Here is a 16,118-nt window from a genome sequence, read left to right as displayed (position 1 = left end):
TTTACTCCCACGGTGATCAGCCCATGGGTGTGGGCTGCCCAGGAGTGGGGCCATGACTGTGGGCAAGGTGGTCTCCGGCTGAGGCAGTTCCAATGAGGTTTGACAGCTGAGGGCTGTGTGCTGCCTGAATTCTCCGAAGCTAAGGGAATACTTCCGTCAGTCCAGCTGAAGGGGGGATCCTTGACGTGTATCTCAACTTCCATTACCCCACCATCCAACTATCACATACAACAAATACCAGATTGATACAGTAACCTGACCCAATGTGAAATGCATGCTCAGATTTTACCATTGTTCCCAAATGTCTTTTATAGCTTTTTTTTTTTTTTTTTCTCTTTAATCTCTGGTCTATTCAAGGCTCATTCATTGCACTTAGTTCTTTTTTTCTGTCGTGCCAAGCAGCTTACAGGTTAGTCAGTCCCAACCAGGATCAAACCCAGTTCCAAGGCAGTGAAAGCCACTGGGGCCCTAACCACTGGAGCACCACCAAATTCGTTTTGCTCTCTTGGTAAGGCCAATCCCACCAGTTGTTTATGTCTTTTGCTTGTTGGTTTTTTGTTTGGTCTTTCATTACATCTACTTTTTTTGCAAAGTCCAGGACAGTTATCTTTATAGGATGTCCCAGTCTTTTATTTGTCTAATACACGGATCTTCCTCACTGCCCTTTAATACCCATCCCAGCCTTCCTATTACTCCATCTCTAATCTCTGACAACTACTAGTCTCCATTTCTAAATATACATGGAATCATATAGTATATAATCTTTCAGAATTCTCGCCATGATTCCCTGGAAATTCATCTATTTTAAAATGAGCTTTTTCAACTCATCTTTTAAAACGTGGGTTTTGCCTTACTGATTTGTGGATGTTTAAAAAAAATACTATATTCAAGTTTTATGTGTACTGCAAATGTTCTCAGTATTTTCATAATTTTAAAAAAGCCCGATTGTCAGTCTTTTTTTTGGCCACAGGACACATGTGATCTTAGTTCCCCAACCAGAGATGGAACCCTGGTCCCCTGCAGTGGAACCATGTAGTCTTAACCTCTGGATCGCCAGGGAAGTCCTCATTGGGGGATTTTTTTACCTGGTGCCTCAGATGATAAAGAATCTGCCTGCAATGCAGGAGACGTGGGTTTGATCCCCAGGTCAGGAAGATCCCCTGGAGAAGGGAATGGCAACCCACTCCAGTATTCTTGCCCAGAGAATTCCATGGACAGAGGAGCCTGGCAGGCTACAGTCCATGGGGTCACAAAGAGTTGGACAGGACTGGGCGACAAACACTTTCACTATACCCAAAACCCTTTTTTTTTTTTCATTGTCTGTCTTTGCTCCAGACTGTAAGCTCCTATAGAGGAGTATAATTATCATATCTTCAGAATTTAAGAGTGCCAACACACAGAACATCAGTAAACATGATGATCACTTAAGTGTATCAGGTAACATTTAAACAGCTACAGCACTCATCCCACATCAGATTCTATTTTGCCAATATTGATTCATGTAGTCCTCGTAACAACCCTATGAGCGAAGTCCTATTTTAATCATTTTACAGATGATAAAACTGAAAGATTATTAACTCACCCAAGGTCACACAGCTGGTAAGGGCTGAACTAGGATTCTAACCCAATTTGCCCCAAAGTTTATTATGCTCCATGTTAAGAGCTTATGGAAAAACCCAAATGAACTTTTTTGGCCAACCCAATACACAGTCTGAGTCATTGATCCCACTTCCAATTAAGTGCCCAAAAGTATTCATCCAAATGTGCAGAGACCTGCCCAAAGATGCTTATTAACAATCATCGTGGCAACATTTCAGAGCAACACAGATTTTCAGAGGAAAACAAGTATCACAAAAACTCAGAAATCAAAATGGCTCTTAAAACATTTCAGGGAAGCTAGAAAATGACACTGAGATTCTGTTCAGTTTATCTTCCTCTGGCAACCTTCTTCTTAATGGTTTTAAAAGAGTAATATACATTAAAGTGTTGACGATGGGCTTTATGTATATTTTTTATAGTTATGTCATCTTTTGTAATTCCTGTATTACTTTTGCAATAAAAAACCCCTAAAAAAGTTAAAGTGTTAGTCGCTCAGTCATGTCTGACTCTGCAACCCCATGGACTGTAGCCATAAATCCTCTTAAATAGGAAAAAAAAATCCCAACATTTTGGCAGGGCCAGCTCGTTCTGTACAATAGCTCAGGTGCCCAAAGTTAATGGCTATGTAAGTGTGAATGTGAAGTGAGAATCCTGCTGAAATGTTTCTCAGTCCTTGGTAAAGATTTAAACATTTACTTAGAGTTAGTATGTCCCTGGAACTGTCCGCCCTCTCGGACACGGCACTGCTCCTTGCACCGGTGGTTCAAGGACTGGTGGTCTCCAAGGGCGACAGGCAGGGAGGCCTGGGCTGGCGGTGTGGCTGGCATCTCCTCCTTCCACTCCGACCCCTCAGAAGCCAGGCTTTCCATGGCTGTTAGGAAACCAAAAAATCACAAGAGCCTCTTCAACTAGCTTCTTGCTAAGAAATTTTAATACAAGAATGTTAATATTTTGAAGTGTTTTTAGATCTCATTTTGAAAATGGTTTTTCTTATATAATAATAAAAAAACAACAGTGATTTTATGTTGAGTCATTTATTGTAAGATAATTTACAAATATCTTGCTGTCTTTAGTAATCTGAACAATGGACCAACAAATTCTTCTGACAAGGACAGCAGTAAGCTAAAAACAAAATCAGCTTGCTGAATTCTTCTTTACCTGAAAAATAAAAGTATACAACAAATAAAAATCAAACAATTTTTTGCGTGTGTGGAAATTGAACATGTCAAGAGATAATATGTATCTAAAGTGGGACTTGAAGAACTGACTCTACATGATAAACTGTTACTCAAGTTTTGGTCTAGGGACCCTTTCATGGGGTCTGTGAGGGCAAAACTAATTTCTATAACAATGCTGCTTGCCTGTTTTATTCTCATTCTCAAGAGTACACGGAGCAGTTTTCCAGAACCTACATGACGTGCAATGTCAGAACAGAATGAATACAGAAATGGAGAGAACTGAGCGGTCTTCTGTGGAGTCAGACATCAAGGGGTTCTGAGACCAGGAAGTCTGAGAACCACTGTTCTTCACCAGCCTGTTTTTAGTACTGCAAAGGAATGCTGATTCTTTATCCTTGTAGTTTATTTAATATATTTAAGAAGGAAAAAAAAAGACCCCTTGCATCAGCCACTTGCTCCCACAAGCTGACTGATGCTCTAATGGCCGGCCAGTCTCATCTCCCAAGAAATCAGTTTCCCTGTTGCTGAATTAGTTTCAATTCTCTCTGACTGCGTTTCTTTTCTGATGGGACAGGGGGGAGGGTATGAAATATTACCACTTTACCTCTTGTCTGAGATGAAACTTGATTTTCATTAGTCCCTGGGTTATTATATTAGAAGAAAAACACAAACAGAAAACAAGCAGGTCAGGAAGCAATCCATGCTGGTTAATCATGTACAATTTCCAACTAGAAAAGCCCATTTCCTCATTCACTACCTTGAGTATATCACATAAATACTTACCAATACTTGAAACAGAGTCACTAATTGTTAGGAAACATTACAGATCTGAATCTGGTTAAAATAATAAAACCACGTTCATGCAAGTAGGCAGGACTATGAAAGCACACTTTAAACCACAACTTTGCTATACATAGTATAATTTTTTTTTTTTTAATTTAAGCTAGCAGCTAACACTTGGCACCTCAAATATGATTTACTCATGCCTTTTATTACCAAATAGCCAAATGTGTTTGTATTAAATACTAGTCTTTAAGCAGAAGAGCTGATAGGTTACAGAGCATGCAAGTTCATTTCATATAAATAATCCATTGTGAGGATTATTAAGGTTAGCACAGCTAACCTTTAATAAAGGATTTAGCCTGCCTTTCTAGAAAGTGAAAATTGAATAGTCAATTTCCAGTTATTTGAACTGTTTTAATTAAAATTCTCAGTCTTCATGTCCCAATCTCCTCCTCATTTCTCTGCATTTGCTACTTTCAGTCAGGTCCCCACATTCCTAATCAAGAGCCGTGTCCTCTACGCTGCAGAGGCTGTAGCCTCCATTTATTCTGAGCATCCATTCTTCTTTCCCCTGGCTCTCTCATCTCACAGCCCCCAGACCTTCAGAGTGCAGTTCTTTCCCCAGGCCTCGGCACACTTGCCACTGGAGAAGCGGTAGAATGTACAGCAAGGAGGACGTGAATAACACACCCGCTTAACCCCATACTAGCTCCCATGTCATAGACAACAACTGTGTCGCAGGGAGAGCATCTTAACCACGTCTATCAAGCTGGTAAGTGGCAGGACCACTCATCAGTGCCTGGATGCTGATGCTAACAGCAGTAGTGACCAGGAGGACAGATGGCTTAAAACGCAGGCTTGAAAGCAAAACAAGAGAAGACTGTTAAGGACAGCAGAGCTGATGGATCCAACCAACACTGACAGAATGGTCTCAACAATTTGTGTGTCTCTGGAATCCTGCCCATTTCCATCCTCCAGAGATGAAAAGGACCAACTTCTATGTCACCTTAGCGATGAACCTTTCCCCGAGTCTTAACCCTGGACCCACATATTCATATATTCAGTAAAGTGTTCTGTCTCTTCTAAAATTCCAGTTCTTAATACATTCATGGCACATCATTCATTCACTCCACAAATATTTACTGAGGAAGTGCATGCCAGGTGATGAAGCTACAAAAGTAAATGAGACACGGCCCCTCTCAAGCCACAGGACACAGACAAACCTAAGAGCAGTTCCTAATAAAATGGTATAAGCACTGTGATGGAGGGAATCACGGGAAATAGCCCCACTCACACCACGAAGGAGGGTTTTCTGGAGGAAAGGAGTCCCCCAGCTTCGTTATGAAGGACAAACAGAAGTTAGTCAGGTGGAGAATTAAGGGTGCAGGGGAAAAAAGAATGACATTTCAGGAAAAAGTATGTGCCACTTAAAAAATATATTTTCTAATTTGGGAGAGAATTGACAAAAAGGCATTCAGAGGGCATAAAGGGGAGAGAGTCAAGGGATATTTACAAGAGAGTAAGATTTAGAGAACCTGGTGACCAACTAGCAGGAGGACAGAGAATAAGTCAAAGATAACTCACTACACGTTTTATCTTTTGGCACAATTGTCTACATGTTTTCTTATCCTATTAGGATGTAAACGCCTTGGGACAAAGGGTCCCATCCTTTAGCACTGTATGAGGCATGTAATGGGTGTTCAATGTAATCATTTTTTATAGATTTCCCACTACTGTGACAGTGGTTACAAACATTAACATATCTAGCTAAACAACCTGAGCTAAAAATCTAAGACATTTTCTTGAGGAAAGCGGTATTTTAAGAACTATCAAAGGACAGTACTGATACAGAAAACTTAGTTAAAAACTTCCTGACCCTACCACCCTTCAATAATTTACAGATTTATATAAAATCAAACCGAAAACCAGTAACTCATAAACTAAGCCTGAATGTTTCAGCTAAAACAATCAAAAATACTCTAGAGATCTCATCTTCATCAAATCTTTATATTCTAAGATTAAGGAAACAAGATTAAGCAATGGATCATTTTTTTTTCTGTAACAGACCAAAAAATTGGAGGGGAGAAGGGGACATAAACATGCCAAGGTTAAACGAGCAGGCACTATGAGACAAGAATGCTGAAGGCAACGCTCAGTTACTTACAGAGCCGCAGCACCAGAGATGATTTCTATCAGCTCCTTGGTGATGACAGCTTGGCGGGTGCGATTGAATGTCAAAGTCAATTTGTCAATCATTTCGGCTACAAACAAAACAGAAGATTAGACAACAAGATCTAAAACCAGAAAAGAATACCTTGCTCACTAAGTCATTCATGAGATGTAAGTTGTTTAATTCAAAAATAAGATTCTGTCTCCTCTGAGGTACTATAACTAGCCTCTTGAAAAATGCTATGGAGATATATCCTCACAGGATCAGTGGCAGAGCCCAGGACCAGACCCCAGCTCTCCTGCTCCTCCTCCAGAACTGCTACCACCCTGACATGAGCGAGGGCCTCCGTGCAGCCTCAGCAAGGGAACGGCCTGAGGGCTGTGCTGGCGCTTACACGCGTTCTTGCTGGCGTTGTCCATGGCCGTCATCCTGGCGCTCTGCTCGCTGGTGGTGGACTCCTTCAGGGAGTAGTAGATGATGTTGGCCAGGCTGTATTCCTGGTAATTCCGCAGCACATCAGCATCAATGTCATCGTAGATACTCATGCTCTCTGAAATGCAAAGACTGATTTAATCAAGAAGCTTCCTGGTGCAAAACTCCTTTATAATCACAGAGAAGTCAATGTGAGACTGGTTAAAAGACACAGTTCTAAAAGCTTCATCTATTTCCATACTATAGATTATAGCAGATTTTCAGTAAAACATGATGTGTAAACAAAGCACTTGGTATTCTACTTCAAATGCTTAACTTCACAAAACCCAAGAGGCTGACATTTAAAGTAAAAGCTCTACATTTCACGGGTATAAGGCCTCTGGAGAGCATCTAGCAGAGTGCCCTGGACTAAGTCATCGGACAGTCAGGGACCGTGTTTTTCAATAAAGAAATTAAGGAAAGAAATGAGACTTGTATAGTGTGATATAAAAATCCCAACTCAACCATGTGGTTATTGGAGAAATCTGAAAGTGTCAGGACAATGAGGGAGGGCAAGTTTTACTGAGAATACGAGTCAAAGAGTCAGAGGCTGCTTTGCATTTCAGCAATTAGCAGAAATTTAGCAGCACATTCAAAAAGTCTTCATTAGGGTATAAAGTGAGACAGGGCTGCTTTTCACTGACCTAAAATGCAGAGGATTGCATAACTCCTATTTTATATACCATGAACAAATAAAGTAACACAGCCAATTAAAAATGACGTGCTACTGACTGGTAGAAGCACCTCAATTTTAGAGACATTAAAAAAAGTGTACCTCTTAGAACAGAAGAAATATATGTAAGAGGAGAAAATGAAATTGGTTCCTGAGTATTATTTCCAGAATGCTTCACCGAGCAATGATGACTTTCATATATAAGGTTGGCCCCCAATGGGTATTTATTTATACAATGAATGTTTTATGGTTTCATGGAAGCTGCTAATAAATGGTGATAGAAACAGCTCAACAGTTTTGCTACTGCTGAAAAAGAGCCACCCTGACAAATACTGTTCCTCAATGTGTAAATCTCTCGTTTCATAGGAAAAATACTCATCATACAAAATATACTTACCAGCACTTGAAATGGTGTCAAGGGAAAAGATGGGCTTTTCTTCTGTCTTGTAGGAGATGACAGACCTAGAAATGGCAAAAATGAATGTAAATTCCAAGATTATAATTTCACACTATTAAGGAGACATTTACTCAATTGAAAAAAAAGCTGAACATAAAAAAGCTTGGATTTCAACAGTTTTCTTGCCTGAATCGGTTAAAGATGATAGACCCTTCATCAAACTCATATCCAGAATTTAACAGCTCAAGGGCAATGACCGATGCATCCGCAAAGGTAGGGGGTCTCCTCCCCACTTCTTTGAATGTCACCAGAAACTGGTCAGAATGAGTCCTATGAGGAAACGAAGAGATCACATGTAATGGCTGAGCGGAATACTTCTGCACAGGGAACAAGGCAAAAATACTCTATGAATCTAGTGCTTTTTGAGTGGAGAACGCGGTGTTCACTGAACTAAGGTGCCCCCTACCTTATTATGATCACCCGTCCTTCAGTGCCTGCCTAGAACTGAGGACTCACAATCAGCCTTTCTCACCTTACATCTCTCTCTGCCCTTTACTCCTCTCCTGCCAATTCTAATTAACTGCTTTTCATTTCTGGCATTTCCAGGCCGTGACAACTCCTCAGAGTCCTCATTTAAAAAAAAAAAAAAAAGCCCTTAGCTTCTGACACTCCTATTGTATTCCATTTATGGTTTGGAAGAAGCAGCAAATGACAAGTAAAAAGGGAAATCTACACATTCTAAGATATCTTGGGACAAAACTCCAAACAAAACAAAGCTTCTCCGTGTGTATAAAATGGCAACCAAAAAGACACCTTACTTAAATAAACTATCAAAGAAACTGCCCTTTACTCAATGCCTGCAGCCTTCTACATAAACAGTATATATTTATACTACCTGTGAAGTATACTCCTGATTTTATCACCAACTCCAATAATCTTAACTTCTTTCCCAGCTGCTGCAAGGTTGGCCGCCTCACTTTTTATCTGTTTAGCAACCGAGGAGTGAATAGCACCACAGAGCCCTCGGTCTGAGGACACACCGATAATGAGGTGCTTCTTCTTGTCTTCAGGAGTCTTAATATCAGCCTTTTCATAAAGAGCTAAAAAAAAAAAAAAAAAAAGGTGTAATTACACTAAATACAGCAATAACCCCTCATTTACAAAATGATACCTTAACTTATCAAGTATCTTTGCACTTATTTACAAAGAGGCTGAAAACCATAAAGGTCTAAATCTCTGTTAAGAGGTCCCTAAACACCAAATTATCTTAAGGACTGACTAAAAGAAATCACTAGTACAATCAAAGAGCTTGTAAAGAGGCCAGACTTAGAGAAGTGACAACTTATCTAGACTTACCAAATTTTTAAATAATTAAAATCTTCAGAGTACAACCAAGAAAGCAGAAAGTAAATATTTACTGAACTGTTCCTATAATCTGCACAGCAAGCTTTTATGAAAACTACTGACATTAAAATAATGGAGGCCATTTTATTCTGGGTGTTACTTTTAACAGTCTCACTCTGTCAGTCTGGTCTTCAAAGCAGCAGAAGCCAAGAGGGATTCAAGTAGGGTTTAATACACATGGATTTTACTGGGAAAATGCCTGAGAGAAGACACAGGAAGCAAGTCAGGAGAGCCATCACACCATGCTGTCTGTCTGACCAGTGGGAATAAAGGTGAGGCGGCAGCTTCCTGGCCTACAGAGCAGTTGAGGGGAAGCTCAGCAAGGCTGCCAGGGAGCCCCAGGTCTCCACAGAACACGCAGCCCGAGCACCCCACCTGTCAGGAGGAGCTCGTGGGAAGCATGTCTCACGTGCAAACACAGCATGGTTTCAGCAGCTGTGCTCTCTAGTTGCAAACTGCATCCTCGTGGCTGCCACATTCCCCCACCTCAACGAAATTCCTATTAACCTTCTTCAGTCAGAGCAGGGACTCTCAAATTTCAATACCTGAGAACCCTCCATGAAAGGCGGAGAGAGGTACATACTCAACTCCAAAGTTCAGGGAAGTGAATATTACTTTTAAGTCTCTTTTTATGTTTTATATTGTACAACATAAAAATAAAATTCCTATTTAAAGTTCTTAAGTATTTTAAAGATTAGCCATTTAATATCCAGCAGTTAGTATTTTTTCAGTTTGAAGGACTTAGAAGTTAGCTGGCAGCCATGACTTGAATTTTTAATATTTTACTACAAGTATTCTAATCAGATATCCAAGTCAATTTCTTCATTAAACCCGGAAGAGAAACAGCTGGCGTTGTTAAAGATGGCTAAAACCTAACGGAACAAGTCTCTGCTTTACATGCTAAGTGAAACTAAATACAGTATTTTTATTTTTTAACAAGTCTTTATTGATTTTGTTACAATATTGTTTCTGTCCAGTGTTTTGGTTTCTTGGCCATGGGGCATGTGGGATCTAAGATCCCTAACCAGGGGTTGAACATGCACCCCTTGCACAGAAGGTGAAGTCTTAACCACTGGACTACCAGGGAGGTCCCAATATGGCATTTTCAAACCAAGGAGTCTTTTTTCAACTGAAGCATGGTGCGCTATCATTTTCTCATACAAAATTTTCATTAGCAGTATGAATGCATGCTCAAGAAATATGAACACAAGAAAACTACTGCAGAAAGTAATTTCTATCTAACATAGATTAATTAATTAATCTGTGTATTATTAATGATCTGTGTAATACACAGATAATACAGATATATCTTTTTTCCTCCTTTATAGCTGATCTTTCAACACTCTGTCCATGTACTCAGTCATACCTATGACTGCTCAGTCAAATTCCACCGCAGGGTACCCCCAGTCTACCCTGCAGTCCTAAAAGATCACATCACACTGTAACAGGATAAAATCAAGCATGAGTCTGATGCACTAAACCCCGCGTTCTTCTGCATATTTAATAATCTAGGAACACTCTCTCAGAGTACTTTAAAAGGGAGATGAACACATACGGTGATGAACACAGAGACAGGCTCGGATGCCAAGCCACGCAGGTAGTTACGACTGTACTGGACTGGGGTTTTCTCCTCTGCAAAGCGGGGACTCCAACAGTGCCCGCCTGCACAGGGCTGCCATGACAGATGAGTGCTGTAAGTACTCAGGACAGCGATCTCTAGCTTAAAAGGTTTTGTAATCTGACTGCACGCCCCTCTTACCCAAGGACCCCACTCCATACACTCGGGCTGGTTTCAGCTCCCTCTCAGCTCGGGCATATTTCGCTGCTGCTACCATTTTCATAGACTTGGTAATCTTCTGGATGTTTTTGATTGATTTTAGTCGCCTGGTAACTGAAAATCAGAAGTGCTGTGTTAAGATAAAGGAGTTATGATTTCATTTGTGAATTTATGGAAATATTTTCCTAAACTGCAAGGCAGAATAACTAGCAGTTAGACCATCTGCCAAACTAGGCTTAATATTAGAATTAACAATAGAGTACCAGAAAGTCACACCTTGCGCTATCTGGACAGCAAGCAAAAACAGCAATGTAACAGTAAATTATGCATGTAAAACGTTAAATGGTATTGAAAATGGCTTTCACCAAAAACAAGTTCCGTAACATTTTACACACCACACAGAGTACAGTGTTTTCTAATTATCATCATTCTACAGACAACAGAAGCACAACCACCATGTGTCACCTCACAGTGGTTTTTTTCAAAGCCACAGACACAAGACATAGATTCACTGCCCATTTTAACCAAATATGTAAATGGGCTAAAGCAGCACACTTTCAAAAGTATTTTTATTTGGCAAAATTTAGCTTTTCTTAATTCACATATTGAGATAAAGTACTTACTATCTTTCAAAGTTGCCATGTTTCGAACTTGGATCCTGAAAATAAAGATGGCAAAAAAAATTTTTTTAGTTTTTTGGGAAAAAGCTCCATTTTTTGGGAAAAAAGCTCCAGAAACTTCCAAAGTTAATATAAGGACTTACAGAGTGGCCCATAAAGAAACAATCTATCAAATATAAGATTCTGAATATATATGGATATATATAAACCCCCTAATAAGGATACCAAGCCCTGTTTCAAAGGTCTCATTCTAGTTGCCCTAACATAAAGCTTCCAGTGAGGTCACATGGCATTCACACAGGCTCTATTTCCGACTCTATGTCTTAGCCTATATTGTTTCCATGACAGACAAGGCCTTCCCCTTGTCAGGCTATCCAGTTATTCTTAAACTCAAGGTGAACCACTTCTAAAAAGCACTGCTCAGTTCCCAAGCAAGTTCCTGACTTCCTCATTTCACCAATAAATAACAAAACACTTTAGGGTCAATCGTACATTCTAACATGACCACATATGTCAAAGTAGAATTTAAACCAATTCTTAACTGTTCCAACTCAATCCAGTGAGCTTTTATGGAGCAGATACTCTGCTCCCCGACTTGGTCTCTGATCACAAGAAGCATACTATTATCTCATAAACAAGATTCACGCAAACTTTAAGACTGATATAAATTTTACATTAAATATTTTTCTAGTCTTTAAAGCACTAACACATAAAAGTCAAAAATAGTAACAGTTAAATATGAGAGGATCTTCCCCTTACTGGTGAAGACAACATGTTATCAAACATACATCATCTTTCAGCTCTTAAATCCATCAAGCACCTGTTGGCCTGGAAAGCACCAAGGGAGAACTGAGGAATCTATACATTGTGCATAAAGGAAGGCCTTAGGGCATTCCAAGGAACTCCAGTTTTGAAACTGGAGACACGGCTTGGGTTAGTACGTTTAGATACTATTTTATAGATAGTGGGGAAATGATGAAACTTTAGTTGTTCAGTAAAGTACCTCAGATAGCAATGAAAAGCACAAAATGATATTGAATCTTGATGACACAGAGGCCCCAGAGGCAGCTGCTTGCAGTTTCCAGACACAAGAAGGCAAGAACCTGGACCGAGAGGTTGGCAAAGCAATGGGAGACTAGATCTGAGAGCAAGCTGACCCAAAGGTTTCTAATTTAATGACCTGAGTGGACAGTGTTGTCTTTTAACCAAAACAGAAAAGCTAGGTAGAGGGGATTCTCATTTGTGATAATGAGTTTTGAATGCGATATTGCACAAAATACTACAGGACCAGCTGGAAATGTGCTCCAGATCTGGGGAAAATATGAGATATTTTGAGATTAGAGACAGATTTGGAACTATCCACAGACATGATGGTTGATGCCCCCCCCAAAAAAATTAAAATAGAGAAACAAAATAAAAAGAGCTGATCTGAGCTCTCTTTAGGGAGAGCTTGCTCCGCTGAATATAGTTTTTGCAAATGAAAAGATAAAGGAAGTTCTGAATCAGCTGTGTGTCCCAGAAAATTGTCTCATGTCCTGAGAAATCGTCGGGAGATTATCCAAGAGACCAGAAACTTATCCAGTACAATGGAGGGCAAATTGCACAGGCAGACAGGGGACTGCCATGATCTCCTATGATCACACAGCAGTGTGAGAAAAACTGAAGGAGCCAGTCAGTACAGGATGGGGTCTGCGAGATTCACTGCAGACAGCTTGGAAGAATTTTAAGGAGCGTATAATGCTGACTAACAAATTATGAAGTATCTGCAATTTGAATACTGAATGCCGGGGTTAAAGTCCAACCCCTGGCTCTCCACCAAATGACTTCCAGAACTTTACCACCATCCACGATCCATCCTCGTTAGGCTTCTACCTTCTCACATTAGTTTATATAGATAGAAAATGTATGGACAAATTCATTTTCATTTTTCAGTGGATACATCTGGATCCCCAGAAGCATTTCTCCCTCTCCCCTCACTTCTTTACAAATACTGACTCGTTTAATCCTCACACCAATCCAATTAATGGGGCACTACATTACCCCCATTTAACAGATGAGGAAATGGTAGAGACATTGAGTAACCTGCACAAGGCCACACAGCGAGGTAGTCAGGATTCAAACCTGAGGGTAGTCAAGATTCAAACCCGGGCAGTTTGGCACCACTCCATCTGGTATACTACACACTGCTGCCTCATGCTTTTTACATTTAAAAGTAAATATCTGCTATCTCAGTTTCAGATGAAGGCCTGCCTTCTCTCCCCTGAAACGCCTTCTCCCTTCCTTTTCAACATCTACATTTCCACTTATGGCCACTGGTTTCTTATTATAAAATAGTTCCGTCTTAGAGAATGTGGAACACTGAGAAATAGAAACGTATTTTCCCTCTGACACAGAAAAATCAGAAACTCCCTCCCCACCAAATTTCTTATTTTCATTTTCTTAAATGAGCTTCTGAAAAAAGGTTTAATTTTCAAAAATTTAGTTGGTATTTTACTGACACCCTAAGCAATTAAAAATAATTTTAACTTGCTGCTGCTGCTAAGTCGCTTCAGTCGTGTCCAACTCTGTGCGACCCCATAGACGGCAGCCCACCAGGCTCCCCCATCCCTGGGATTCTCCCAGCAAGAACATTGGAGTGGGTTGCCATTTCCTTTGTGATATTCATGCTAACATCTCTGGAACAATGACAAACTGCACATTAACCAAAACAGAACCAAGGACATGCCTCTTCCTGATTCTATAAAGGCAAAGGTGTACTTCCTTTTCAGATTAATTCTGTGGAGTATGAAACATTAAAATGGCTTTAATTGCTGAATTCAAAAGGTGGTTACAGTGACTAAGAAATGGCAGGAGCAAAACAGACACCAGGCACCCAGAGTGATGGAATATGTCCAACCAAAAAAAGGAAGAGGACAGAGTCTGCTCTCCAAGGTGGAACACTGATATCTGATGAATATTCACAACCTACCAACTTGATGAAGGTCAGGACTTGCACATGTATTTGCTGATTGAGGTTCCAGATTAAGCTCCCTGCCCCCCACAGTAGTTATCTTAGACAGAAAGTGAAAGTGAAGTCACTCAGTCCTATCTGACTCTTCGACCCCTAGGTCCATGGGGTGTTCCAGGTAAGAGTACTGGAGTGGGTTGCCATTTCCTTCTCCATCTCAGAGAGCACACTCAAATGATCCTTTACTAAAGGATCCTCAAATGACCTTACAGGTTTTTAAAAAGTGATTTTGTACTGCTGCTGCTGCTAAGTTGCTTCAGTCGCGTCTGACTCTGTGTGACCCCATAGACGGCAGCCCACCAGGCTCCACTGTCCCTGGGATTCTCCAGGCAAGAGTACTGGAGTGGGTTGCCATTGCTTTCTCTTCTGATTTTGTACAGTTAAAGGTAAAATAATTTGTACTCATTTCAGAAACTTTCCATTTTTAAAAGATCAACTTGGCTGACTTAAAGTTCTAAAAATATTTACAGGTTACATTCCTGCACAGCAAGATGGGAAGGAAGGAAGGAAGTAGAGTTGACATTTGCGGACCACTGCTGCATGTCAGACACACGGTCCTACAAGTTTCATCAGGACCATGTCTGTTTGCTCTTCACCACATCTTAGCACTTTGCCCAGTGTCAACTTGGTGCTGGGCAAGCACCCAACAAATGTGTGCTGAGTGATGAAGAAATGGGACAACCTATGAGCGAGACTCCAACTAAGGTGACTCCTTAATCCCCATGAATACTCTTCAACACTAGGGGAAAGAAAATTTGACTTCCACGGCAAACGCACTAACATCTGTGTGTAGGTTTTTCATATCAAATTTAATTACTTCATTACCCTGAAAATCTTTTATCAATTATTCGCTTAATGAAAACATACCTATTTTAATTAATGCATTAGCGTCCCTTCTCATAAATTAGGATACAAACATCTAGTGCTGTGGCTTCTTATAATTCTATACTGTAAAACCAAGTAATTGCTAAAACACACAGCCGACAGCTAACAATCCCCTTAGCACCCTATATGCAATCCTTCCAGACTGCCTAGCTTCAAAACATTTCATCCTACTCCAGAGTACCACCACCAACCAACGTTTATCTGCCTATTGCCAGGCCTTCTAACATGCCTTTTTCTGGGGGTGGAGGAGAAATCAACGTTTATTAAAATCCCCAAAACTTGCATAGCAATGAACAGATGACGCTTACAAATCCGTCTATCCTCCTACTGGGGACCTTACGATGATGTCATGACCTTGCAGGGCTACTGTTTCGGCACAACGGTTTCGAGATCGTAAAGGTATCTTTCCCTTCCTCGCCTTAATATTTTTAAGGCGAGGAGGGCACTTATTTCATTCACCAGTGCCCAGCAAGGCGCCTGCTGCAGAATCGGTGCTCAACACGGATTGGGAGTCACTGCCCTCTGCACCGCAGGATTTCAAACGGCGTCAAGGACAAAAGCACACCTTAACCTTCCGCGGGACCTTCCCTGGGGCCCTCCCCAGCCCGAGGCCCGTCGCCTGGCGAGCAGCAGAGTCTTCCTAATAAGCTAATTAGTCGCTGAGGGGATCCAAGGCCGCTCTGCAATTGACTCGGCCCAAGGTCCACTCCCGAGGTGCCTGACGACCAGTCCTCTCGGCCCTCACCCCACCCCGGCCCGTCACAGGAGACGAGGCGCCACCTCGCAGTCTCCGCTGCCCCTCGCGCGCCCTTCTCGGTTCCGAGCGATTCTTGCAGCCGGGCTGCCCGGGTCTCCGCGGGACCGGGGCCTGTCCAGGCCTGAGACCCTGGTTCCATCCCACTCGCCTCCCCGCTCGCTTGCCCTACCAGCGCTCTCCCATCCCTCGCAACCCTCTCGTTCCCGCTGCGACCTGCCATTACCATTGTGGCTGCACAGTCCAGGCCGAGAGGCCAGCGACGCCCGCCCGAGAGAACATGGTGGCGCCGGCCCTGCTGAAGGTCGGTCAGACAGGCCTCGCCGCGCGTGCGCGGAAGCTGCGTTACGCGCCCCGCCCACCCCGCGGTCTCCCTGAGTCTCGCTTCTTCCCGCCGGAC

At 41.5% G+C, this 16,118-nt stretch overlaps 1 protein-coding gene across 3 annotated transcripts; it reads right to left on the bottom strand.

The window, feature by feature from the left end:
- Positions 1-2,617: 2,617 nt before the first annotated feature.
- Positions 2,618-16,092, bottom strand: ATP5F1C (ATP synthase F1 subunit gamma). 3 transcript variants are annotated; one of them, XM_043883339.1, is made up of 10 exons: positions 15,945-16,092; positions 11,076-11,110; positions 10,435-10,566; positions 8,167-8,371; positions 7,458-7,601; positions 7,272-7,336; positions 6,125-6,280; positions 5,725-5,821; positions 3,382-3,417; positions 2,618-2,757 (listed from the first exon to the last, which is right to left on the bottom strand). In XM_043883339.1, the coding sequence occupies exons 1-9, from the start codon at positions 15,998-16,000 to the stop codon at positions 3,411-3,413; spliced, it is 897 nt and encodes a 298-aa protein (XP_043739274.1). In that variant the 5' UTR covers positions 16,001-16,092; the 3' UTR covers positions 2,618-2,757; positions 3,382-3,410. The 3 variants fall into 3 exon arrangements, with proteins under 3 accessions (XP_043739274.1, XP_043739275.1, XP_043739276.1); XM_043883340.1 differs by lacking the exon at positions 3,382-3,417; XM_043883341.1 differs by lacking the exons at positions 2,618-2,757; positions 3,382-3,417 and having other exon boundaries at positions 5,721-5,821.
- Positions 16,093-16,118: the final 26 nt, after the last annotated feature.

Source organism: Cervus elaphus, chromosome 23 (genome assembly GCF_910594005.1).
Source record: "Cervus elaphus chromosome 23, mCerEla1.1, whole genome shotgun sequence".
In the NCBI taxonomy this organism is placed as follows: Eukaryota; Metazoa; Chordata; class Mammalia; order Artiodactyla; family Cervidae; genus Cervus; species Cervus elaphus.
The sequence above is the reverse complement of the archived record's forward strand: the minus strand, read 5'-3'. Positions and strand labels throughout refer to the sequence as shown.

Coding starts and splice junctions, on each gene's coding strand:
- ATP5F1C (XM_043883339.1), bottom strand. CDS start 16,000: ATGTTCTCTCGGGCGGGCGTCGCTGGCCTCTCGGCCTGGACTGTGCAG. Junction 11,111..15,944: donor TGGACTGTGCAGCCACAATG/GTAATGGCAGGT, acceptor CTTTATTTTCAG/GATCCAAGTTCGAAACATGG. Junction 10,567..11,075: donor CATGGCAACTTTGAAAGATA/GTAAGTACTTTA, acceptor TCTGATTTTCAG/TTACCAGGCGACTAAAATCA.